The sequence below is a fragment of the Dromiciops gliroides genome, chromosome 5, assembly GCF_019393635.1.
Source record: "Dromiciops gliroides isolate mDroGli1 chromosome 5, mDroGli1.pri, whole genome shotgun sequence".
Classification (NCBI taxonomy): domain Eukaryota; kingdom Metazoa; phylum Chordata; class Mammalia; order Microbiotheria; family Microbiotheriidae; genus Dromiciops; species Dromiciops gliroides.
The window spans coordinates 156,587,143-156,614,525 of NC_057865.1; the positions used below are offsets into that span (position 1 = coordinate 156,587,143).

General features: G+C 34.2%; 1 protein-coding gene across 1 annotated transcript in view; it reads right to left on the reverse strand.

The window, feature by feature from the left end:
• Positions 1 to 27,383, reverse strand: part of PCLO (piccolo presynaptic cytomatrix protein) — a 591,416-nt gene that overhangs the window by 82,171 nt on the left and 481,862 nt on the right. The window contains 4 exon segments of the mRNA XM_043967589.1: positions 4,899 to 5,017; positions 5,020 to 5,042; positions 25,137 to 25,331; positions 26,311 to 26,491. Coding sequence (XP_043823524.1) covers positions 4,899 to 5,017; positions 5,020 to 5,042; positions 25,137 to 25,331; positions 26,311 to 26,491 — 518 coding nt within the window.

Here is a 27,383-nt window from a genome sequence, read left to right on the forward strand (position 1 = left end):
AAAGATCCAAAGATAGGAAATATGTATTCATTTTCAATGACTTTTCGTACATAACTTCAGTGAGCACATCCTCTATTGTATTCTAAGTCCTAGGCTGGTTCACAAAGACCAATTTAAGCCCTGTGTTCTTATCAAAACATTAAAAAATTTATTCACAGTTTCTTGGATCTAAGTGTTCTAAGCTGAGTTATGCTTTTTTTTGCTATTTTGTGTTGTTAGAACATGCAAAAAATTTGCTTTTTAGGTTTGCCTTTCACAAAGAGTGTGTGTGTGTGTGTGTGTGTATACACACACACATATATATGCACACATGTATACATATATATATATATACATACACAGATATACACATATAGATATAAATGTGTGTGTATGTTTATCTGTCTATGTCTATGTCTATGTATGGTGGGAAGAGTGTAGGTGAAAGGAATTCAAGGATAGGAAGAGACCTTTCTCTTCCTCCCTCCCCTTTCTCTAGCTCTGTCTTCTTGAACTAAAAGGTGAGAGATAGGTTGAACAAATTAAAAGCAAAAACAACAATAAAAAATTGAATTCACAAAGTAACAGTCTAGATGCTTCACTTCTGATAACTTTTATCTTGGAGTTTTTCTTGGCAAAGATACTGGAGTGGTTCACCATTTCCTTCTCCAGCTCATTTTGCAGATGAAGGAACCGAGACAAGCTTAAGTGACTTGCCCAGGGTCACACAGCTATTAAGTGTCTGAGGCCACATTTGCATTCGAGTTTTCCTGACTCCAGGTCTGGCGCTTTATTCATTGTGCCCCCTAGATAACTTTTATAATCAGAGTGAACTGTTGCATCTCAATGGACACTGAAGCACAGCATGTATAGATAAATCTTGCAAGATTTTAGAGCAGAAAGGAAATTTAGTTCAATCCTTAGATTTTATAGATTAGTAAACTGAAGTTGCAGAAGAGCAAACTCAGGAACTGAGAGACAAAACAACTGATTTTTCTGAATTCTCATTTTTAAAGACTTGTTTTTAAACTATCTTGCTTCATCCTTTCATTTTGATCCATCGACACACAGTTATTGAATATTTACTATATGTATTCTGTACTATATAGAATGTTCTAGAGGCTAGGATGACATGTGGAAGTTAGAGGAAAGTTCCCTGAACAAAGTGTGATAGTGGAGAAAGAGTTTTGGATGTGGAATCAAGAGCTGTAAATTCAAATCTCAGCTCTGCCTCTTCCTATGTGTTTGACTTTGGATAAATCATTTCAGCCCTATGGCCCTCTATTTCCTCATTTATAATATAAGTGGGTCAGGCTAGATGACTCCAAAAATCACTTTAAGGTCTACAAATATAATCATTTACCTTGATATATCCTATAGTGATACACAGATGCACATTGAATGCAAGCTTTGAGTCACCATATGATCTTAGATATTAGAGATAAACAACATTGCTACATGTTAGAATATTTTTTTTTTGGTGAGGCAATTGGGGTTAAGTGACTTGCCCAGGGTCACACAGCTAGTAAGTGTTAAGTGTCTGAGGCCGAATTTTAACTCAGGTCCTCCTGAATCCAGGGCCGGTGCTCTATCCACTGCACCATCTAGCTGCCCCTACATGTTAGAATTTTAAGAATTAAATATTCCATCTTCATCTCACAGTTATGGACAAAGTAAATATTATATGATTTATATTGAGTCTAAGCATGGGTCAAATGTTATATTCAGAAGTCTCTCCTTCACTGTTTTTAGGAAAAGGATCATATCATAAGGTAGGAAGACTCAAAAATGCTCAGATCACAAGACTATAGGGATTCAAATAACCCTTTAGAGACTAATGAAGATTAATGAAGGGGTTCTTAATCTTTCTGGTATCATAGACCCCTGTGACTATCTGAGGAAAGGCTATGGATCCCAAATAAAAAGAATGGTTTCAAATGTGTAAAATAAAATGCATAGGAAACCATTTATATTGGTTATAAAAATAGTAAGACAAAAGCAAGTTCATAGATTCCATTAAAAAAAAAATTGGTCAAGCCAGCCCCAAGAAATAATTTTTTCTAGGTATCTTGCTAGGTCAAACTGAACTTTCTAAGGCAAAGAGCTAATATGGTTGAGCTCTTTTTAGAAAGAATATGTAATGAAACCAACTGAAAACATAACTTTTACTGAACACTTTGGCTAAATTTCTACAGCAAAAAAATGGAGAGATGAAGTAATAATCAAAAGAGTTCAAGTTGAAAAAGTGAAAAAAACCCAACATAAGGAAAAAGGAGATTTGCGACTTTAGAAATTAAAAAAAAAAATCTTGAGTAGATTGAAATTTCCATAAGATTATGTCTACATTGTGTCTACATTTGTCTACATTGCTTTGTTTATTGTGGCTACACATGCGCGCGCGTACACACACACACACACACACACACACACACACACAGGGGGAGGGAGTAGTTGGGGATGGGGAGGTGGGGAGACAGCTGATTTTAAAGGAGAGCAGTGAAGAAGAGCCTGCACTTCCCAATGAGAAGGGCTAGGGGGAGCTCTAGTCCACAGCATAGAATGATCTATTTTCTTAGGACCCACCATAGTGAATCCTCATCTTTGGCATCCAGATTGTATTCTTTGCTGTGATTTGCAATAATGAAAACTTGGACACTTGGTTAATGATGGAGGGAAGGGAAAAAGTTTTGGGGACATAGCATACTGTTGTGTGGTTTATGCTCATATCACTCATCATTTTGTATTCAAAAACTCAAATGGATCTGCGATCTCCTTGTTATGATGTCCCATCAATCCTATTGTCCAGATCTATTATCTAAGTGTGTGTGTTTGTTCCTCTTCTAAAAGGCTTAATATTAATACATATGTATCTTTAAAATAGCTGCATGATATGAATTCTGGGGAGGAGTGCAAGTGCCCTGGACAATGGGAATGGGAGGTTAATAAGCTGAAATGATGTTCTTTTTGGTCCAGACCCATGTGATATCATCTGTGTAAGGTGTGCCTGGTAAAGAAACTCTTAAGCAGGGGTAATACTTGTAATTTAGTCTGAAAAGGTTGCCTGGGGGTTACCAAGAAGTGACAGTGACTCGCTTCTCCAAAGTCACAGAGACAAAGTGGAGCATAAGCAGCTTGGGAGAATGAAAAGAATGAAAAGAACAGAGGCTTTATGGTCAGTAGACGGGTTTAAATCCTACCTTTGCCCTACCATGACACAACCTCCCTAGGCATCAGTTGCTCATCTGTAAAATGAAGAAGTTGTATTTGATAGGATCAGCATCCCTTCTAGTCCTCAATCTATGAGTCTAGATCTTCTTGACATCGAGGATGGCTATCTATCTACTATGCTTTATCTATCAAGTCTATTTTTTATTTCATAGCAAGAGTTCTTAACCTGGGGCCTAGGAACTTGTTTTAAAGTTTTTTGATAACAATTTCATATATATATATATATATATATATGTATATATATATATACCACAATACATATGTATATATATATAAATTTGGAAATAGTATAATATATATGTGTATATGTACATATATATTTTATATATGTGTGTGTGTATATATATTTATTTATTCCTAAGATTTTATGCATTGAAAAGCTTCATTCTAGGATCCATAACCTTCACCTAACTGCCAAAGGGTCTTATGACAGAAAACAAAAGAATTAAGAACCCCTATTTTGTACAGGAGCTTATAGATTTTCAGTCCTGTTTTTTATTTGCAGGGTTATTTCTATTTATACATGCTCTTATGGATATCCTCTATTAGTGGAGCCATCAATACATTTGCTGGGCTCATAGTCCTAGAAATAGTGTAGTGATATTCTTCAAGAAAACCAGCTTTATATATCTAGGCAATTCTACTTCCGAAGTGTAAAGGAGTATCACAATGTGTTCATTATTTTAAATTTGGGTAGCAATGATTTTGAAAATATCTGCCAAGTACTACTGGACCAATGCCAGTTTTTCTAAATATTCTTCAACTCTACTTTTGATTGTACTTAGTCAATGAAAGCACAATGACACAGGGAGAAAGGAAAGAGCTGTGATAGGACTTGCTTTCAGCGAACCTACATTCCAATCTTAGCTAACTCCTCTGGGCTTCAATTTCCCAAGTTGAAAAAAGAGAGTTGTTCACAGTGGATAGGGCACTGAAGATCAACGTTCAAATCCTGCCACCAGTTCTTTGTTGTTTTGTTTTGTTTTGTTTTATTTTTTTAGTGAGGCAATTGGGGTTAAGTGACTTGCCCAGGGTCATACAGCTAGTAAGTGTTAAGTGTCTGAGGCCTGATTTGAATTCAGGAGTATCTACTCCTGACTCCAGGGCCCATGCTCTATCCACTGCACCACCTAGCTGCCCCATGCCACCAATTCTTACTAGCTATGTGACTGTGGGTAAGTCATTGAAACTCTCTGTGCCTCAATTTCCTCATGTAAAAAGAGAGATTAGACTCAATATGCCTCAAAGGTCTATTTCAGCTTTAAATCTATGATACATTCTTGCCTGAAATCTATACTCCCATTCTAAGACTAAAACATATCAAAATGTTTGTTCTGAATTGAACTGTGGAATTTGATTATTCCTATGATTTTCCTATTCAATACAAATCTTCTGGACAAATAAAGGCAGTGAGTGATCCATTTTCATCTTTAAGATAAATACCTCTCCTATGTCCAAAGTCCAGGGCCTTTCATGTTTATAGAAACAGTTAAAATGGCATTATGCTTCCTAAGCATTTGCTGAAAATGGAACATGAGCCTTTATTTAGAGAAAAATCTCTTTTAATTTTTATCTTGGCCCATGTTCCCCTTAATCTCGAGGAAGCCTGATGATGGTACATGACTCACACTAAGGAATTCTGGGTTTTGACTCACATGATAAATATGTCAAAGGGGAAAAAAAAAACTTACACCTTGGGAATGGGAAATAGATTGGTCTCCCCTGCAGTGCTGCTACTTCCTTCACTGTCCACACTATATCCACTGCCAAAGCTGCTGGCAGATGAGCCGGAAGAGACGGAGCTATCAGCCAGGTCGATTGATTAGTAGGCCTTGCTGTATAGGGTGGGAACAGCAGGTTAGCAAAAACCTTAAAAATATAAAATATGAAAAGATTATAAGTAGTAACAATAAAGTGATTACATTTCATATTCATTTTCACCTGTTGATCATATTAAATCTCTTATCAATCAAGTTCCATAGCAAATTAATATATGATCCTTGTCTTATGGGGGAGGTTTGGTGGATAGGTAGGGGGACAACTAAAACACTATTCTTGAGAAGCCATAATTATTTTTGTATTGTCTAAGACCAGAATGCCTGCATCTTTCCTTCACTTTTAACATAATTTTTTCTTTCATAACTCATAGCTGTGATGTACTTCAGAAGGACATAATTAGGTTGTACCTCTTTACAGGGGTTGAAACATTTTCAGAAACCACTCATTAACAGAAATAAGGACAACAAGAGGACAAATAACCATTCATGACTTAACTCCACCTTAACAAAACAATAATAAGATGTATTATTTTTATTTTTAACACTAGAGGAAGACAAAATATAACTTCCTTGATATGTCCAATTGGTTGAGATAATATTATCATTAGGCAGACTTTAGAAACTTTACTACATAGAAATCCCACTAGTTAGAGGAAGTCCTTGATGTTGTGACCCCAAAGTTTACAAATCAGTTAGCATGTTCAGTGCATTTTCCTATTTAACTGCATTTCAAATGGTGAATGAGTTCCTCACTTATCCACAAATGTCAATTTAACTTTTAGTATATTTGAATTTCTAGTTAAATACCTTAGTTCCTACATTGGTATTAAAGGGCCAAAAAGAGCAAAAGATATACAATATTAATCTCTTCCTTTCCTGGACAAAGAGACATCCTTAGGTAATATATATTTATACAATAGATAAAAAGCTTGTCTTGTTACATATTCCATCTCCCTTTTCTGAGTTACTCTCCCACCAGTTGTTACCTCTCTAGAAAGCTTACATTCCCTTAGTGCCCATGTGTTGCTCCAGCTATTTGTTAGAAACAAAGCAATTTAATTGGTCTATTTCATTCTCATTGGGGAGTTCTCTTCCACTGAAGAAGAATTGTAGCTGCTCTGTAATTTACAGTCTGAAAATTACTATCGGGCACTGGGAGTTTAAAGGATTTGTTTTTGGTCTTGTTGATTGGATTTTTCAGATGCAGGACTTGGACCCAGGTCATCCTGACTTCAAGGTCAGTTCTCTACTGAAGGGCCAATCTGACTTGCCAATTATAAATAATACAGATATTTAAATGGGAGATACCATTTTAATTCTACTGTATTTGTAGTTTTTGAAAGAATACTTGTTACCCAATCAAATTCCTAATTTGGTGGAATTTCCAGCAGTTTAAGGAAAACAAATGAAACATAACAGATTTTGTGGGAAAATATATTTTGGGGGTATGATAAAGATAGGATTTGGTAAAGTGACAAGTACACTGAACCATTAGAGGATCAGAATTATTGGGCAAGGTCACATTCCATCTCTTGTACTCTGTTTCTTCTAACTCTCAAAATGAGGAAAATTGAGTAACTAAGCACCTAAGGATCATTGTAGTTCTTAGTCTTATGACACCTAAGGCTGCCATCCTGAAGAGCCAGCACCAACTTTGAGGCCTTTCCAAGATTAGCTTTGCTGGCCTCTTAGTTTTTCATGGGTTCCTTTTCTTCATGTTATGTATAAAAATTCTTTTTTTTTAAATCTTCCTTTTTCATGAATGAAACTTTGACTTCACTTAAAGAACATTAAGGGTCATGAGAGTTAGATAGCTAGAGCAAGGACAGTTTATATTGTACATAGGTGACAGAGTTCTTGTTAGAGGCAGGAAGACCAGAATTTAAATCCCACCTCAGATACTAGTTATATGATCCTGGGCAAGTCACAACCTCTCCCTTAGTTCCCTAATCTGTAAAATCGGACTAATACTAGCGCCTCCCTAGGGTTGTGAGGATAAAATGAGATAATGCATGTGAGATATATGTTAATTGCTTTGCATTTCTTAAAGTTCTGCAACTACATAAATTCTAGCTACCATATGCTTTTTTTTAAAACCATATGCTTTTAAGATGGAGATTGCCTATTTGAAATATGTGGTTTACAAGTTTCTCCTAAGTAGTTATTAGATTTTTAGAAAATCAGTCTTTTTTCCCCTTACCAAAATATTTGGTCTTTAAATAAAGTAAGGCTTCATTTCCTCAGTATTTAAAATATACAAGAGCTATAGACATGGATTATTATTTACATATTATTAAAAAAGAAAGACTTTTTAAAAAGCAAAAATGGTAGAATCACATACAATTTTATGTGTATGTTTATATTTATATGTGTATATATAAATGTAATAGTGTAGAACTATTTCCAACTAGCAAAGTAAATCAATGAAGCCAATTCAATGAAAGTTATCAGCCAAACCAGTTTGACATTTCTATATTAAACTGGTTATTGACTATATTTTTAATTTTATATGGACCATCCAACTTTAGTTTCATCAACACTAACACCAACATATAAGACTTAACCAAGTAATTCTATTGTTCCATTCCATATTCCATTGCTGTTACAATATCATTAATCCAATTCTTTAAATTGTGCCTTATTGAGATGACCAATTTTTTTTTCCTAATCTGATAGACCTACGCAAAATGCAACAGAATATCACAGGATTGATATTGGCAAAATGTTCACTTTTACAGATTTTGCTCACTCTGTTTCAAGATAATTACATTTCTTTTTAAAAGGCAAGAATATGGGCACAAATTATAAGACAGTATAATAACAGAGAAACAAAAAACATTGAAAATAATTTAGTGGGATGCAGTTTTTCATTTTATCCCTCTCTGTCATAAAGTATCATTTGAAAAGGTTTAATGAAGTACTCTAGATATTTAACAGAATTTAAAAATATAATATAAAAATGAAAATGGAATTAGAGAACTTTAAAAAAAAGTTAAACATCTATAATTTTATCCTTCCAAAGTAAAACCACAGAATGGTATCTCAGACAAGTAGATTTATGTCTGTATGTACAAATTCTCAGGTATTCATATGAAAAGGGATTTTAAAAATCAATTTCTGGATGTATCAATATATAACACCAAAGATTCTACATATTGACATTGTGGTTAATAAGAATCCATATAATAGATTGAATTCTTCATTTGAACGTCAACTGATCTATGTGTACATAAACTGAGTATGACTAGACCAGTAGCTAGATAGTTTCTGAAAGAAAAAACCTAAACTATTAGTCACTTTTTACTTGAGCTGTGTCTCTATGGCATAAAAGCAGATTGAGAAAAATGGAAATTCAATCAGAAATACAAATGTTTTGATAACTGATGCAACATATAAAAATATTTCAGCATACCTGCATAATTTCATGAAATTTTATACAAATGTTTTGATAATTAGATATGTAGGTATGCTTAGTCTTTGTGCAGGACAGCTTAATAGTGTATAAATGGAAACTTAAATGTCCTATGGGAACTAGCTAACAGCAATTTGAAGGTAGCTATACATACATACATACACACATGTATATTTCTATCTATACTACAACCTATATATGTATTATAGCAACTTGCCATATATTTATATAATGTACAATGTGTACACATATGTGTCTGTGCATTCACATACACATATTAGTGACTCAGTCAAAATAAGTCTCTGGACTGTTGGTCTAAGCAGTTCATAGTTGTATATATTAGGGTCTAACATATATTCAGCAGTTACATAGTATGATAAATACTCTTTCTCCCTCTAATGTGCTGAACTCTCCAAATAATGAACATCTTTGTAGTACTATAGGAAGAAGTGAAGGTATCTATATTCTTCCACAGTTCCCAAAGCACTCAGCACTGAGTTAGTAAACATGATGTTGCTCAATAAATTGTTGAATGAAACTATGAAAAATCAAAATGTCAGTCAATCATTAGATGCCCTGAATATATAAATAGTAGTCATCATCTAGAAAAATATCCGATTTGGTAGATTATTTTTTTCTTATGGAAGTGTCTGTTATGTGTATACATTCTAAACTTGAGGCTCTCCTCATTAGATTTTGAAAATAAAATTAAAATAAGGCAAAAGGGTGCAAATTAGGCATTGAAGTAAATGTTATCATTGTTACAAATCTGTTTCCTTTCCTGAGGATTCAACAAGTAAGTTCAAAATAGTTCTTACATCATATAAATCACTTAAAGTAGGTATTACTATTTGATGTAGCTACTTTTATTTCAGGCTCTATCCTCTCCTTTGGAGGATTTGGCATCATCTACAGAGTGCCAAAACATTCAGTTAATTCAGTTAGTTCAGTTAAATTCAGTGATTCATTAATTTTGTGTCAAGAAAAAAAAAAACTGAGTGATTCATTGAAGTTTGACTTTTTATTCACATTTTAATTGACGAGACATCTCAATTCTTATCAAAAGGACCAATACGCTTATAATTTTAGTTCATTTTTTTGCATTCATATAAAGAAATTGAAATCCTCTTTGGACTGATATTTCTAGAATTCGGTATAATCAGATGTTTCAACAGGAATTCATTTTCATTCACAATCAATTTAGTAAGAGATATTGTCTTATTTACATGTGTATTATATGATGGAAAACAGCCCTATTTGACTGAATTAACTGACTATGATGACATTGTATAGACACAGCCTCTTAGTTCTGAGATCACATGAGATAACCAAATGTGTCACTTCACTTATTGTAAAAATGAAATTTTGTTTATTATTAGTGATTCAGAGTTAATCATGCTGGCCTCTGAGGTTTCTTCCAGATCTACTTTGATGATTCTATAATTTAATTATCCTATGTATGTCATTGTCACATTTGAAATATTTCAAAGTTCATTTTTAATAATTATGGCAACCCTCTTTATCAGTTAGAGAATATATCTTTTAAAGTTTCTAAATTTTTATGGCTGAAAGGGAAAGGAAAAGGTAGAACATTTCTGAATTATTTTAGCAAATAAAGGCCTAAAGCAAAGCATATGATGAAAATATTTCATTATAATATTTATATTTATGTTTATATATTTATATCAAATATAATGAAAAGTATACAAATGAATAATTAATCATTATACATCAAGTAAATTATATGCAGTTTATCATAAGAGCCAAATTAAGACTTAGAGATTTTCTACATCAGTTCTTGTGTTAATTTTTTCTTTATGTGTAAGGATAACCTTATATAGATTAAACATTTACATTTTGATTAGAAGGGGTCATGGCCAATATTCTAAGTTTTTAATTGTAGAGTCAAAAGATCATTAAATTCTTTCAACTGTACCTTTTTTTTTTTTAGTATTATAACATTCCTAGGGAGCCACCAGATGGTGCTGTTACAGATAACGCAAGTAGGGCTTACCTGGCATTTTGACATTACTAGCTTGTGTTTATCATTCTTCATCTCTGTCTCCCTTTCTCCCTCCCTCCTCCCTCTCCATCCCCCTCCCCCTTTCTCTCTCTCTCTCTCTCTTTCTCTCTCTCTGTCTCTCTCTCTGTCTCTCTCTCTCTTTCTCTCTCTCTCTTCCCCATCTCTCCCCTCTCTCTTTCCCCTCTCCCTCTCCCTCCCTCCTTCCCTCTCTCTTTCCCTCTGTCTCCCTCTCTTTTTCCATTTTCCTCTCCCGCTCTCTCTATTACAGAGGAAAAAATATTCCAGTGGGAAATTAATTATAATTTTCAATTCTTCTAAAGATTGTTGAGCTTTCCTTATTTTTTCAAAGAAGTACAGGCCATAATGTGCGGAAAAATATTTTACTTCTGAAAAACTGGGCTATTTATTCTTAGGCTCATACCTTCACATGGGTTTATGTTTTATGACATACCTACTTTATCAGGTAAATCCCCATATCCTACCAGGAAACAACTAGAAGCAGAAAATATCAGTTTAATAACACAAACATATAAACTCATGAAAGATATGGTTCCTGTGCCCCAAAGGAAAAGATGCCATTAACAGAACCACATCTTCAACCACTGTATTGTTAAGGGGACCCTTCGGATGATAAAGTGATCATATCTATTCTGAATTAACTTCATTTTTAAAACTTTTTATTTGGTGGTGCAATGAGGGTCAAGTGACTTGTCTAAGTATCACACAGCTAAATAAGTGTCAACTGTCTGAAATGGGATTGGAACTCAGGTCCTACTGAATTCAGGGCCAGTGCTTTATCCACTGTGCCACCTAGTTGCCACAAATTAATTCAATTTTAGTAATTTTTTTAACTTATCCTCTGACTTTGTCTTGATTTTCTTCAAACTCTCAATGGTTAGATATCATTTTGGTCTATCACTTCATATTGGTTAACTTAATTCAATTCTTTTGCATCCTTTTGATCGAATATCTTTTTTTGATTTGTTAACTCTTGTGCTCTCCTCTGTGTCAATGTAAAATAAATAATGCTATCACTTATCACTATGTTCATATACATGATGACAGACAGTCTCAAATTGTAGAATTGTAATTTTTGATCAGATTGATTAGCTGCTGTTTCTATTAAGTGCAAAAAATGGATGAATCTCTCTGTTTATGGTGGATGCTGAGTGGATGCATTGTAGTCATAGATTATGGGCTGAAATTTCCTGTCTAAATAGGCAGCTAGGTGGTGCATTGGAATACTGGACCTGGAGTCAGGAAAACCTGAGCTCAAATTCAGCCTCAGACACTCACTTGCTGTGTAGCTCTGGACAAGTCACTTAACCCCTGTATGCCTCAATTTCTTCAACTGGATAATGGAGATAATAATATTACCTACCTCATGGGCTTGTGTGAGGAGCAAATAAGATAATATTTATAAAGTGCTTAGCATAGTTCCTGTCACATAGTAGGTGCTTTATAACAAATGTTTATTCCATTCCACTTCCCCTAAATATTTTTGGAATGATGATGGCATTGTGTCAGCACCTATAGTTTATTATTTCTAAGGCATCTCTTTTGATCTACTCTTAAATATTGCTGCTGTGGAAATTGAAAATTTCTCTATTGGTTTTGTTTCTTTTCTGTTTGGTAAGGGGAATGATATTGCTAAATCTAGCAGTTTTTTCAGCATCTGTGCATATCTAACCATTATCTATGTTTCATCAGATAGTTTGAAATTTTTGTGATAGTTTTCATCTTTTTTAAAAGTGATTATCCTTTTTACGTGACTATTACATTATGAATTCTGAATTGATTTCCCTGCAAAAACCTATTGATCACTTTGGATATCAACTGTAACAAAAATCCTAAAAGTATAAGACTACACCTTTGGATATGTCCAGAATAATACAGGTAACTTTCAGCTGAACTTTCTGTTCTTTGAAGTATCCATCCCTCCATCCCTCCATCCCTCCATCTATCTATCTATCTATCTATCTATCTATCTATCTATCTATCTATCTATCTATCTATCTATCTTTCTATCTATCTACCTACCTACCTACCTACCTACCTACCTACCTACCTACCCTCTAGCATACTACCTGGGTAATGCCATTTAGATGGGGTTAAACTGACTCCTTTGGAAGAAAACATTTTTATTTCCTTTAAATATACTTCAATTCATTGCTCAAGTTCAAAACCAAGAAAAAAAGAAAATAGGAAAAGATGAGACTTGTGTTTCCACACAGCCAAATTATAACGAGTTCTTCACATTTAAAAGTAAGGAAAATGTTCAGCTGGATTTAACATATTTCTAGTTTTAGTCCTTAGTGGGAATTTCTTTAACATATTTTCTTCTAGCAACAAAATATTAATGTGTTTTAGTTATATGTTGATCTCTTTAAAATATCAGAGAAGCAAAACAATTACAAATTTTGTATTAAAAAAATGTCTTTTCTTTGTAATACAAAATATTCCTTGCTCTCAAAGATATTCCCTTTCATATGCGGAGACATTTACAAAATTAACACTTATGTTTATGAGGAAGATCATAGTGGGATGCTTCACAGAGCACTATTTAGGATAGGAGAAGGAAACAATTCGATGTCTCTGCCTCTGACCTCTTCTACATTATGCTGATGCTTCTGTTACTCAAAACTTACCTCCCAAAGTGAATGAATACTAATATTTTAATTTAACAGAATGATAATATATTTATCTATTTCATACACTTGACAAATCTTTACTTTAAAGACAGTCATAAAAACTCAGTAACTAAAGGGACCACAAGTGATTTATTAGTACAACATATATAGTCATTATAGTGGAAAATAGGAATAATATAGTAAAATACCAAGTGTATCAGAAAAAATAATATAAAAAGAATTTCAAAACATAGTAATATATATTCATTATAATTTATTTTAAAGAATTTTAATTGATATTGTATTTTGCATTATCTGTCATGGGGTTCATGCCATGGTACTGACTATAATGTGCTTCTGTCTTCTAATAAGCAATTTGCAAAATGTCACTACTTAAACTCAATTGAATGAGATCTAAGGACTGTCCTACTTTACACTAAAATTCTACAACAAAGGAAAAATAAATTGGGTACAAAAGGAACATGTGCATAAAATTATGATTAAATGCTAATGACCAGAGTAAAAGATGATGCTGAATAAACTAGTTAGTTAATATATTGGTATTTAGTTAAATTAAAGTTGTATGACCACACTAAGAGGACATAAGGAAGAATAAAGGTGAAGAGTTTATTAATGTGGGTGTGTATTTTCAATCATTCCTCTGTCCATAATTGCACGAGCTCAGTCAAACTAAGGGGAACAATGGAATAGTTTATGCAGAAAAAGCACACAGAGTGTTAATTTGTAATGAAATTATCAGTATCTATCGCAATAATATTACTACATTAGCAATGAGAGACAGTTTTAAAACTTGCCCCTCTTAAATTTGAATACAGAGAGGTTAGTCCTAATGGGGAACTCACCTACAAAAAGAAAATCCAAATTCTGACTTACCATAAAATAAGATTACGAGCTTCTCACTTGTGGTTTCTAGGTGTAGTTACTTGGAATTTCTTTTTTACCATCAGATCACCAAGAATATAAAGGTAATTTGGGTCCTATTTATATTGATGTTTATTAGTTATGTTTTATGTAGGCTAATGTTAAAATGTATTTGCATTTAAGATACACAGCCTTATTGACAATAAAGAGCAGTAATCAGAAACTAACAGGTAACATTCTAGCTTGGGTTCATAAATTTCCTGTAATAATTAAGAATGGAAATCACCCTGTGAAAAAATAAGATTTTTGTTGTATATATTCATAGATAGCTAGATTTTACAGTAGATAGAGTTCTTGGCCTGGAATCAGGAAGACTCATCTTCTTGAGTTCAAATCTGGCCTCAGACGCTTACTACCTGGGTGATCTTGGGCAATTCACTTCAACCTATCTGTATCAGTTTCCTCATCTGTAAAATAAGCTGGAGAAGGAAATGGCCAACCACTACAGTATCTTTGCCAAGAACCCCCACAGTGGTGTCACAATGAAGAAGACATGACTGAAACAGCTGAATAACAACTCATAGACAGCATGATCTTTCTGTTTTTCATGGCAAAATGCTACAACAAGAATAATTGATGAAATCCATAAATTATATAAGTGTAAGAATCTAAATTATGTTCCTTAAAATTAAAATAATTAAAATTAATGGGGATTGGCACATTCTGATGGTATTTCAATCACAGAAAGAAACTGACATCTGTGCATATAGAGGAAAGATCATGGCATGGAATTCAAAAGATACTGGAGCTATGGAGAATATAAACTAAAAGAGTATTCTAATGTTTATATATCTTGGAAAAATTACAATTTTTCAGTATTCATGGTTATGGGGAGAAAGGGTGAATGATCATGGGTCTAGGGAATAATGGGAGAATAATGAAGCCCTCTATAGGCATAAAAGGCAACAGAAGCAATCTGCAGCCTAGACAATTTTAGAATTTTAGAAGATGCAAAAAAGGGCTCTTTTTTGACTTTTTTCTCCTCTGTCTTAGTATTGCTTATTTTTTTGCTACTTTGCTTACGTGTTCTTAAGCACTGTCACATTACTTTATTTGGGGATCTGCTTCTCAGGTATATCATGTCTTGATACTAATCCCAGTGGTGGAAAGAATAATCTCAGTAATTACAAGGAAACAGCATTTGAAGAATTTTTGAAGATATTTCCATGCACATATCACTTCTGAATTTGCTTTCTACATATTTACTGAAGTACTATTTTTCCTTCTGACAAAGGACATGTGTAAGTTTCAGTGTCCAATAGTACATTATAAAGTAATAGTAATAAAGAAAGTTGACCCACCTTTGAACTACCCATACCATTTTAAACAGATGTGAATTTATCTTACTTTTCAAGCCTGGCATTGAAGGAGTTTTCATAGACTTTCTCAAGGTGGTTCTAAATGACACTTGAAAAACAATTTGATTTAATGACCCTTCAAGGAAAAAGAAATCAGTGAAGTGGATAGTTGAGTGTGATTTATATATTAAAACTAGATTAGTGAAAGTTATATTTTATAACTAGTTGTGGTGCTATGTAGCTATAAAACTTTGAGTATGAGAAACAACCTATATCTTCCTCTTGTTTTATCTTCAGCAGAGTTGAGGAGTTAAGGTACCATCTTCTCTAGTGTTTTTGGTAACCCTGCCCGTGCTTCGGAACCATTGTTATTTCCCCACTCATCCTTTTCTCTCCTAGAATGAGGAATTGTCATTTGAGTCTTACCTGCAAGGTTTTATTTCAAGTTCTTTTAATGGTCTTGTAGATCTAAATTTACCCCTTTCTAATCTTCAGGTTTTTCCCCCTTTTCTGCCTCCAGAACATCCTCAACTCTAGAATCTCAAGCCTGAAATGGGAATTTTAACTTGGAATAAAATTGTTCACTTAATTTAAAAAATCAGGGGTAGCTAGGTGGCACAGTGGATAAACCACCAGCTCAGGATTAAGGAGGACCTGAGTTCAAATCCAGCCTCAAACACTTGACACTAACTAGCTGTGTGACCCTGGACAAGTCACTTAACCTTCATTGCCCCTCCCCCCCAAATCTATCTAAATGTATTTTGGGCCTACTTTAGCATGTTATAATGGCTAACTGGTATATTTCAGCTTGTTGTGTTATTAAATGTTTTTGTGCTTACATATCATAGATGATCACATTTGCTGTCATGTCACTTATGCTTGCAAAGCAAATAACTTTTTCCCTAAATAGAGATAGGGAATGCACCTGTGATTTCTTTGGTTTGGGACTTCCTAGATAAGGAAGCTCTCTTTTCCAAAGCAATTCAGCACTTTATCTCTCTAATCTGTCGTTTTAGAGAATTGTCTAGATCCTTGGAAAGTTCAGCCCACGGTCGCTGTCAGTATATGTCAGAGACTGGAATTAAATGTAGGTTTCTTTGGCTCAGAAGTCAGATCTGTACTCACTATGCCATGTTACCACTTACAAATGAAGCATGCACAAATGTTTTCCCCCATCCCCCCATACATTTGTACTCACCCTGGAACACTTTTGAAGGATTCTCCTTCCCAGTTTATCCTGCCTTTGCCTATCAAGCTGCAAACCATTAGGCTACAAGTATTACTGTCCACTAATTACACCCAGTATGGGCTCACTTGGTATAAGTAGATTTTACCCAGGACATCAGATTTTGTGATTTAATGTTTTAAGGATTAATCTTAACATCACAATCAAGGGAGAGATGATACCTGAATCCATGATGATATGGCAATATATATGAGTCATAATGAATCTCATTGAATCTTTGATACAATCCAGTTGGGTGTAGTTTTACGGACCTACTTTCAAAGTTCCCTAATAGAGCCATTAAAGGTAGAATGGAAAGGAATGACAGTGTATTATATCCCTTTAAACCATATTATTTTCCCCTCCCCCTTCCTTTTATTTATTTCCCTTTCTGAACAAAGTGAGCAGGGATTAATTTCATGAAATTTACATTTATCTCTTCTTTCATTACTCACCTCAGGCAGCTTAATAAACTTAAAAATGAAAAAAAATGCAAAATGAACATGGAAAATTCTTGAAGGAGAGAGACTGAATGATTCACTAAAGAATGAGAGCTGGAAATATGGAATTAGACATTTCCACCAATAACGAGTTTTTACCTAACCAACAAAGAAAAGCAACACACAGGTTACTTTCTTAGGTTCTATAGTCAATAACACAATTTAATACATTGCCCAACTATGCAAAGAACCTAACCAACCCTTTACCCAAATTAATTTAGATGGAATTTTGATAAATGGAAAGAGTACAAGTATTAATGAACAACTAAATTATACTTGGTGAAAGCATGAGGTTGTTATATGAAAAGAGGGAACATTTTATAAATAAAAGAAAACATAAGAATTTCTACTTCTTTTCATTCAGTTCAATTAATTTCCAGATAAATGAGTGTTCTTATTAGGGTAATTGGGAAAGGAAAATCAACAAATGCAGAATGAGTTATTTATATTTTGGAGACATATCAACATTTGTATGTAATTCTTTAAAAATGTGAACTTAAATTAAATAGTTTATAGATTTCCAGGTCATAACATCCTTTTTGGTTAAGGCACTCAAAAGAAATCACCAGTCATTCTCTAAAAGCTAAGAGAACATGCTTTTGAAATTGTATAATATTTTTTGAGAAAAAGGAAATTTTGCTATCTCAACCAAAAAGCAGAGGTCAAAAATAACTAAATGAAAAGAACACTAAAAAAAGTTAAGGTCTGAATAATTTCAATAATTAATTTTGGTAAGAAAGAAGAGATAATGAAACATATCTTCCTCATCTTGGTAGAGAGGCAGAGAAATTACTATGGGAGTGAAATGTTGCATACCTTTTGTTGCTGCACCAGTTATTTTTGCTTAACTGCTTTTCTTTGTTACAAGGGAGGGTCAAATTTCAAGGAGACATTTGTAAATGACAGTCATGTAAAAATAAAAGACATCAATAATATTTATGCTTTAAAAGAAGCAAATTTGTAGCAGAATTAAAAGGAAAAAAATCCACAGTTAAGTGTTCATATTATGTGAAACAGGACCCATATCTGGAGTCTATGATCCAATACTTTTTTTTAACTTTTTTTTTCCCCATGAAAATGTATATATTCTGTTGGTTTTGTCATATTGATATTAGATTTTCCCTATTTGACCCTATCAATTAAATTCATTCCATAATTATACCTTTGTTGATCATGAAAATCTTTGAATACTGTAGAGTCTTTATGGACATGAAGATGAATTACATCCAAATAAATTCCACATACTCATTAACCAAGGTTTCAAGTTCCCTTGTTCAAGTTAAGCATTTCTGAGGGGATCTCATATTCTAAAATCTGTAAGGATTTTGAATTCCTCAAATAAGTGAACACATTCTTGTTTTAAAAGTTATTGTTGCAGAAAATTGCCAAAATCAAATGTCACCTCATAAGCCATTTGACCTTATGAGTCAATACTCATAACATACCTCTTATTGCTATTTAAATCTATGTGTTATCTTCTTACCAAACTGTGTATCTTACTAGGCAGTAGATAATCTAGGCTGTATTTATAAAAAAAAAGTTAAACATCTGGTTGAAAAATATAATTCTTAAATAATTCAGATGCCCTGAAATATGAAAATCCTTATTTGGTATAATCATAGCTTCAGTGTATACATTTATGTACTTCCATATGCAGGGCTAGCCCATTTTCCTCTCTCCTTCCCTGTTTCCATTTCTGTAAATGAGTCATTCCTTTTAGACTGTTGTGTTTGCTCCAGGACTCTCATTACAGAACCTCATCCTCCTCATGAACCAGACTTTTACCAATTCCCCCCTCTTATCAAAGCAAATCTGTATTGACTATAATGATTCTACTCTACTAGTTATTCTGAAGGTGAATCCATATCATACTTCTAATGGTGTTTCATGGCTATTGATATCAGTTTCCTTACACTAAGTAAACTATTCCCCGAATTAAATGTTTGTATTTCTTCAGGGGAATCCTGGAGAATGTCTTAAATTAAAGAAATTTCTCTAAGTATAAGAATTCCAATAACATTGGTAAGCTACTGGGGAAGATGGTTTGGTTAAATAGGCATATTTGGGGCTAATCCTATAATACAATATAGGTATCCACTCTTGTCAATTACCTACACTTAGGGATTACCCTTTCCGTATTATCTCAGCCCAACATTTATTAGTTCAGTTGGTTAAAGTGTAGTATTAAAGAGGCCAAGGTCACAGGTTTGACCTCCATGTAAGTTAGATGGTCCTGTTCTCCATCAATTTGCAATATACCACTAAGTCACATTTTACCTTTTTGCCTTTAGTTACAGGCGTACTCAAGCTAGAGAGTATTGATTGATCATTGAAGATCCATTGATGTCACTGGCAAATACTTTACTTACAATATTGATGTTCCTTCAGTAATGACATTCATAGGTGAAGTACAAAGCACAATCTATAGGTAGTAATTATACATTAAAAACATCCTTTCCCCCCTTGAGGGGGACTATAATGTTAAACTATAATGTAATATACATAGATATATAGCTAAGAGAGATTTTACTTATTGATGATAAATAATACAGAAATGAAAAATGAACAAATGATTATTCAACTATTGAAAAAAAAGAGAGAATGATAAATTCTGTCATTTTGTTTGGTCATCTTTTTTTTATCCTTCCAAAGCACGGCTAAGAAAAGACTTCAAGTTCATTTTAATTAACATGTCAAATATTCAGAAATTTGTGACTAATACAAAAAGTAGGAACATTTTTAGTGAGATCAACTCTGACTCAAGAACAAAATAGCTAAAAACTGTAGAGATTTATTAAATGAAAAGAGAAAGAAATAACAAATATTTAGAAAAGCATTTTGATTTTCACAATAAGTACAGAAAAGCCCTTGCCAAGAAACATAGGCAGAAAAACTTTTGAGTACTGAAATTAACCAATTTGGTTCATGTATATTTCTTTTTTCTGAAGATTTGTTCTCCCTCCATTTTTACATTTAACATTTCTCTTGCCCTTTTGAAAACTTCCCTCCTCTTCCCTACCTGCTTTTTTTCAGTTTTGTCACACATATTCATTACACTATGACAGAGCAAATTTTCACATTGACTGACTCATTCTAAGATTTCTTAAGTATGCTTCCCCCTCAAACAATTTGCCCTGGAATCACTTCTTGAGCTCTATATAACTGTTGTCATCAACCCTTCAATGCTTGGGAGGACAGAGGATTCTGGGGTTTTTTTTTTTCACTGGTGTCATAGCTTATTCCTCCTTTACTGGCACAAACAGCTCTTGAAAGCAGAAGACCCAGGAGTAGTTTGGGAAAGCAACTATACATCTTTAAGCTTTCTTCCATAAGATGACAATAAATAGGAGAACCTGTAAAAGGATAGTATATCCTGATTCCCTTACCCAACAAAGGGCCCCTGAATCTGTTCTGAGTGGTATTTTTAGTTGCCTTGGGAAGTTGGGTGGGTGTGAATGCCCGCCCACTGTCTGCTACATTATTTCATATTTTTATCTCTTTTTTGAAACTTGTAGCTTTAGAAAGAGAATACTCAATTCTTTCAGAATTAAGCAGACTTGCTCAATTTGCTATCAGCCATATTTTTCTTGTTCATAAGTTGTTCTCAGGCTTTCACCACTTCAAGCCCTGCTCATGTATAAGCATAGATCTTTTACATCCTAATGGCTTGACAAAGCTTCTAATATCGCCTAATATTCCAGCAGAAAATAGTTCAGGTAATAGAATAATATGGCTTTTAATCTGCCTATCCAGTGCAAGCATTGTGCTTCTGGCAAACACAAGCAAATGGCTGTTTCCTTAGCAAGCATTCTCCTACTCCTGGTATCTGTGTACCCCACTGGCACAGGCCCTTCTTTGTTATACAAACTGGAAATAGATTTGATAAGAGGTATAGGGATATGCTATTTCCTCCATTGATTTATGCCCAAACAATTACTCCTAAAATCCAGGTACTAGAATCGTGGTGATTTGTATAGCTGCATCCCTCTATTACTTCTACTGACTTCAGGAACAGCTTAATTTCAGAATCTGGGGTTTCAGGAACTCAATCCTGAGATTTTTGTTTGATTTTTTTGATTTGAAAAGCCATGCAAGAGTTTTATCCTAGCCCTCTAAAAACCATAAATTATATCCTGCCTTTTCTATTCATGAACTATAACCAGCTTGCCCTTCTTGTACTTAAATTTCTTATTGATTATTTTATCTTGTGTAAACAAATGTTGTTTTAATAAAGAAATACAGAAGTGTGTTATCTATGTGTGTTTGTTTTTTAATTTTCGGAGGGAGGTGGGGAAATAATTCAGGTATATTCTTGGTTCCTTCATAATAGTAGAGAATACACAAATCATAGTTTGTATTTGTGTCTTTTTTTTTTTTGCTAAAACAAATTTCCCCTTGTTGTTTTTACATCTCAGAACAACATTCCTCCACTAAATTCTGATTCCAATGCTTTGTTATATCCTGAAGATAATCCTGGGATCTTGAAGATGATGATAAAGATCTTCAAATATCCAACTGTATGGAGATTTAAATTTTTGTGGATTTATTGTAAAGCTATTCAAAGGAAGACAACTCGAGGAAAATTACTCATGACCTCTATCATCATTTTAGGAAAACTTCTATCAGACATCATCCAGTAATTCAATAGGAATTATAATAGTCCAAAATTATAAGTTTAGGGAATAATAGATAAACTATTCTTGGAAATTGTGTGTATTAACTCTGGATTCAATGGATTTCTCATGGGACCAGGAAGTACTATTAAAATTAAGCACTGCTACATCCTTTGGAGAAGGTGGGGAGGGTGAGTCTGTGATGGTAATAATGGAAAATGAAAAGTGAGGTGAGGTGACAGTCTCTTATGATGTGCACCATCAATATACACCTGAAAAATTCTGAACCTTTTGCTTGTTTTTTTCTTAACTCTCTGGGAAAAACAGCCCTCCCCTTTCTATCTTGAATTATTTAATTCCTTATGCTGTATAGTAGAACTGATTATTGAATACTTAAAATTTCCAGGGGGTGGGGGGTGGCAGGCGGTGGTGGCTGGAAGAGGTAGAAATAAGGAATGTGAGGCCTGGATATCTTGGAATACAAATTTCTGGTATCTGATTATGAAGGTCAATACTGAAACACTATCAGAATAATATAGTTTTCCCTACATTTAACTTTGAATGGACTTAGGATTTCTCTTTGTAAATTACTTTTTATTATCTACTCATGAAACTCTATCTGAGGAATAGTAGTCTGCTGACATGAGAGGATAAGGAGTCCTCCCAATTTTCCTACTCAACCTGGGATATCTGAGGAGGGTTGTAGCTAATTTTCCAAAGAAAGGTGCTTGTGACAAGAGTTCACCATTTACTATGCAATCAATCTGAAGAGTCTATGAAGCATGCTAGATGTGGATGAAAGAAAAAATACAATGGAATTTATGGAAGGAGTCTAAACCCTAGAATTGATATGCATTCTTTTTTTTTTTTTTGTGGGGCAATGGGGGTTAAGTGACTTGCCCAGGATCACACAGCTAGTAAGTGTCAAGTGTCTGAGGCCAGATTTGAACTCAGGTACTCCTGACTCCAGGGCCCGTGCTTTATCCACTGCGCCACCTAGCCACCCCCTATGCATGCTTTTTTAGCAGATCTACTTGTGTTATTTTGTATTTACTTTCCTCTTAACTTGGAGATCTTTCCAATGAGGAATTTTGCTCAGTCCCCTATTGTTCTACTTTTACTACTCTAAATGAGCAATGGAGTCACCTCACTAAGTACTCTATTGCAACAAACCAAGTCCACCCCACTCCCTTCCAGTAGTGACACATTCATACCATGCTATACAGTATATATAACAATGGCTCAGAATCCAGTAGTTTAGGAATGAAATAAAGATACTTTATTTATTACACAGGCACTTAGATATTGACATGCCCAACACATCTGATAGTACACTTAACAACTACCAAAACAAGAGTGGAAAATGTCTGCTTGTAGTATCAAGAGAGAACTTTCACCATGTAAATGTGAGTGAGTGCATTAACAATTTTTTTCTTTGCTTTCCTCTAGGAAGCTTGAAAATCCACTGAACCAAAAACAAAACACTTGAGATAGTATGCAAGAATAACCGAGTTATGTTCCAATGGGGAGGCTAGTAGTTGTGAGCAATTCAAGCTTTGTCACAATGCAACAAATCATGCTTGAACAGATTAGGTTAGTTGCATGCATTTCATTTTGCAATAAGAACACAAGTTGACCTATTTTTTTTCCCAACAAAAGTCAAAGAGACCCAATGTGTGGAAAAGTACAAATGACTATTGTCAACATATCAGCACAGTGGTCTTGGGACTTACATAATGGTGATGTGATCCTGATAACACTAGACCTGCAATAGCACACTAGGAAGAGGGCAAAGATATTTAAAACCCAATCTCTACACAACAAAGTTGGGGCTCTTTAAAGTGGGGGAGTGGGGTTCTTGTTGTGTGCAGCGTCTTTCTGCTCACCTCCTTCTGGCTTGACTGGTCCATCAGACATCACCTTCCTGAGAGCCAGCTGGCTTGGGTCTTTGTTGTCATTGGCTGGTGGAGGCAGATTGTCAGACTGAGTTCTTTGAATTGGGAGGACTCCTGCTATGCTGTGTCTGTGCTGCTTCCTGGTATGATTAGACTGACCGCTTTTATGTGCTGCTGTGGCAGTGTGAGTGAAATGGAAACCCACAGTATGTATCCTCAGATGGAACCAGCTTAAATGTTAATCATGCAAACACAAGTGGGATTTTTTCTTCTATTTAAATAAGTTGTGTGCTCAAACGCCAAAAAAGACACCACATGCACAGCACTAAAAGGGATTAAAACTGGCTGTTTCCTTAATAATGATGGAAAGGAAAAATATCCACCTCTTCCCACTTTCTGAGTAAGGCCTCTGGAAGCTCACAGTACACCAACAAACATGACAATGCCACACTTAGTCGGGTGTTACATCAGTGTTTTTGATGCCTAACCCTAAGCGATTTAGTTTAGATTCAAATTATATTATAGAGTGCAGTGTTGGGAAGTGGCTGTTAGTCCTTAATCTATTTGTTGTACTGGACAAATGGTATTTTGAATCTCAAGGAAAGAACAGAGTAAACAAAAACGACCCCATACTATCTTTTTAACTTACAGAAAATGAAATCCAACAGTAGACTCATTTGTGCTCCATAATGAAAAGGCTATGTCGCCCTACCATTTTTCATGATAAGAATGATTGATAATATCATTAGACCAAAGTAAAGGTTTCTGTTTCTAAACTTTTTGAAAGACTGGACAGTACAGCACACAGACAGCTACCACATCTTACATTTATACAATTGAGGCTGACTCACTAGTGTTAACTCAGTATTGATTGGAAACTTTTTTATTCCTTTGTGTTTTAAGTTTGAAATCCTTCCAAATCTATTAACTGCATTTATTTCCTGAATAACCTTTGTGCATGTTATCAGATGAGCAGATCAAAGAATTTGGAACTGGAGGGACTTCTGAGGTCACTTAGCCCAGTACCCTCATTTGACAGTTGAAAAAACTTCTGTAAAAGCCTAGTGACTTACCCAAGGTCACAAAGCCAATGTTATAAGGTGGGCTTTGTACACAAGACCTTTGACCTCAAATCCAGCACTTCTTTCCACTGCACCATACTCTTTCAATCTGTCAGAAATAACTTATTAATAATCTGCTCTACTTGACTTGTATGGTTATCCAGAGTAACACCTAGAACTGTAGCCACCTCCTGAGGTTTCATGAAAGCATCCTGGTATACAACATATTTAAGAACACGAAAATGACACACACTTCCGCCCCGCCCCCCGAAAACATCACATTCACAAATATCAAACACCATTAACCAGGTTGGAAGGATGATGGAAAGGATGGAGAAACAGCCAGTTTTACTGCCGTCTATTAAAAATAAAAATAAAACTGAAGAGTTTAGTTTTGTTTTTAAACATAGACAAAAAGACAGAAAACGGTGATCAGGGACAAGGGAGTTGGAGAAGCAAGATGACAAAGCAAACAGGAAGAGACAGCAGGAAAAGAAAGGCAACATATAAACATTAAGCTGCCATGCTGAGGAATTTATTTGCGTCTTTTACTTGGTTGAAGGCGAAGTTGTTGCACAGCTGCTTCTGCGGCTGCAATGGCGGCTCCTGCATCTTCAAGATGGGTCTGAGTGACGCTGCTCTTGCTTTGGCTGCGAGATGGTCCATGAGAGCGAAGATGGCCTTCAGAGGATGATTTTGAGCTCCCGGGGCTACTATGGGATTTCTCAATTGTAGGTACTTGCATATCTGGGGACAAAAGGATTCACCATCAACAGTATATTGGCTTTAAGAATCCTTTCTCTTTGTCAGGCTTTATCTCCAGCCTGCTTGAGAGTGTTTAAACTTTAGAAAATACAGTTCAAAATAGTGTGCAAACAGATGAAAGTGAACATGCCAGTAAGTAGCTATTCTCTCTCTATTTCTAGTGAGGACATAGGAGGAAGTTGACAGGATTAAAATGTTGAAGGGAGATTTTGTTAGATATTATGAAAAAGTCCTTGATTTAAAGTGGTGAAATATCAACATAGCATGTTGTGTCATCAAAGGAGATAGTAGAGATTTCTATTAGTGAACAATTTTAGGGAGTACTTTAATAGCTAATTTTATCTGAGTGCAAATCTAACAAAAAGCAAAGGCAAACTAGATCACTTTTCAAGGTAAATTCTACTTTTATATAACTCTGAAGATGGCTAGGTAATATACTGAATGTTAATAGGGGCAAGGGTAGAATGATAATTTGAAATCTACAAATAATCTCATTCTAGGCAATAATTTACTATTAAAAGTTACATGTATAGGTAGGAATTCATTTCCCTAGTTCCTTAGGAACACTAAACTTCATTTAAAAATTTTTTAAAAAAATTTCTTCTGTGAATGAAGAGGATAAAAAGAAACTACAGTTGAGTATCAAGAATATTATTTTTATTATTATCCTACTGTCATAAACAAATAGATCTGGTTTAGAGGGGTACTATACTTAGAAATTTCATGGATAAGTTAAATATTTCAGGAACAATTTTATACATCCGTGAACCTTAAAAATGGAGTAGGTTAATTAACTTAGAAAAATTTGGTTCTTAATCAAACTAAATTCATTATAATATTTATATATTCAAAAACATTATATTAAAATATGATAGCCTTACTGAAATGTCACATAATTACAATTGCATATCTTAGAGAAAAATGGATAAGCACAGATATATGCAAAATAAAAGTTTCCTACCCTTGGATGGATCAGGGAAGATTCCATGACTTCTGCTTTTGATGACAGATGGTTTTGGAGATTGCTGGCTGCTCTGACTAGAATGGGACTTTCCATGGTCAATACTTTCTGTCTGTTCTTTGAGAGGATACCATCGAGGGGTGTTGTCAAGGTGAGAAGTGCTAGATAATTCAATCAATACCTACAAAACAGGATAGGAAGCCAATGATAAAGTTACAGATAATTTACTCTCTTTAAGTCAAAATTTTTGAAAAGCTGACCATATGTGTATCATATATGTATGTACATACATATATATTTTCTTCTCAACTTGGAAAATTCGAATAGAGAGATAGGTTTTTGTTGTATATCACACAGATTTTTTAAAAGTTCTTCATTTAAAATACTTTTTGACATAATGTTCTGCAAATAAGCTATGCAGAAAATTGTCACAATGATCTAATTTATATGCATGAAAATACATGAAATTTTTAGAATAGTTTTATTTCTTATTAATTTATATTTTATAATGCATATGAAATAAATTTCATTTTAATACATTATGTCCCTTAATGATAAATGTGTTAGACTGTGTTCTTTTCTACTGTGTATCAAAAGACTATTACTACTCCTGCCCATGAATGTATTGGAGATCATTACTATTTCCCAATAAATATTTGTTATTTATTTATTTATTTATTATTTATTTATTGTTCATGTTTTCTGCCTAAAGCATTGTGAACCAAAATAAATGTATATTATAATTATTGTGGAAATAGATGTGTGTATAGAATACATACATATGTGTATGCATGTGTATATCTGTCATATATGTGCAAACATGACTATATGTCTGTCGGTCTGTTATTGTAGTGCGATGGTTAAAAAACTGGCCAAAGAGTCTGGTAGACCTAGATTCCTTCAAATTTTGCCTCTGAAATTGTTTGGGTCTGTGGATATACACCGGTCACTTACTCCCCAGGTATTTCCCTACAAATATAAATTGCAAAGAAGGTTTGAATATGCATTTGAAGAGGAGGTTCCTCAATCCAAACTCCCTAAATTGGTGAAATCTCTCTACTGCATTTCAGCAT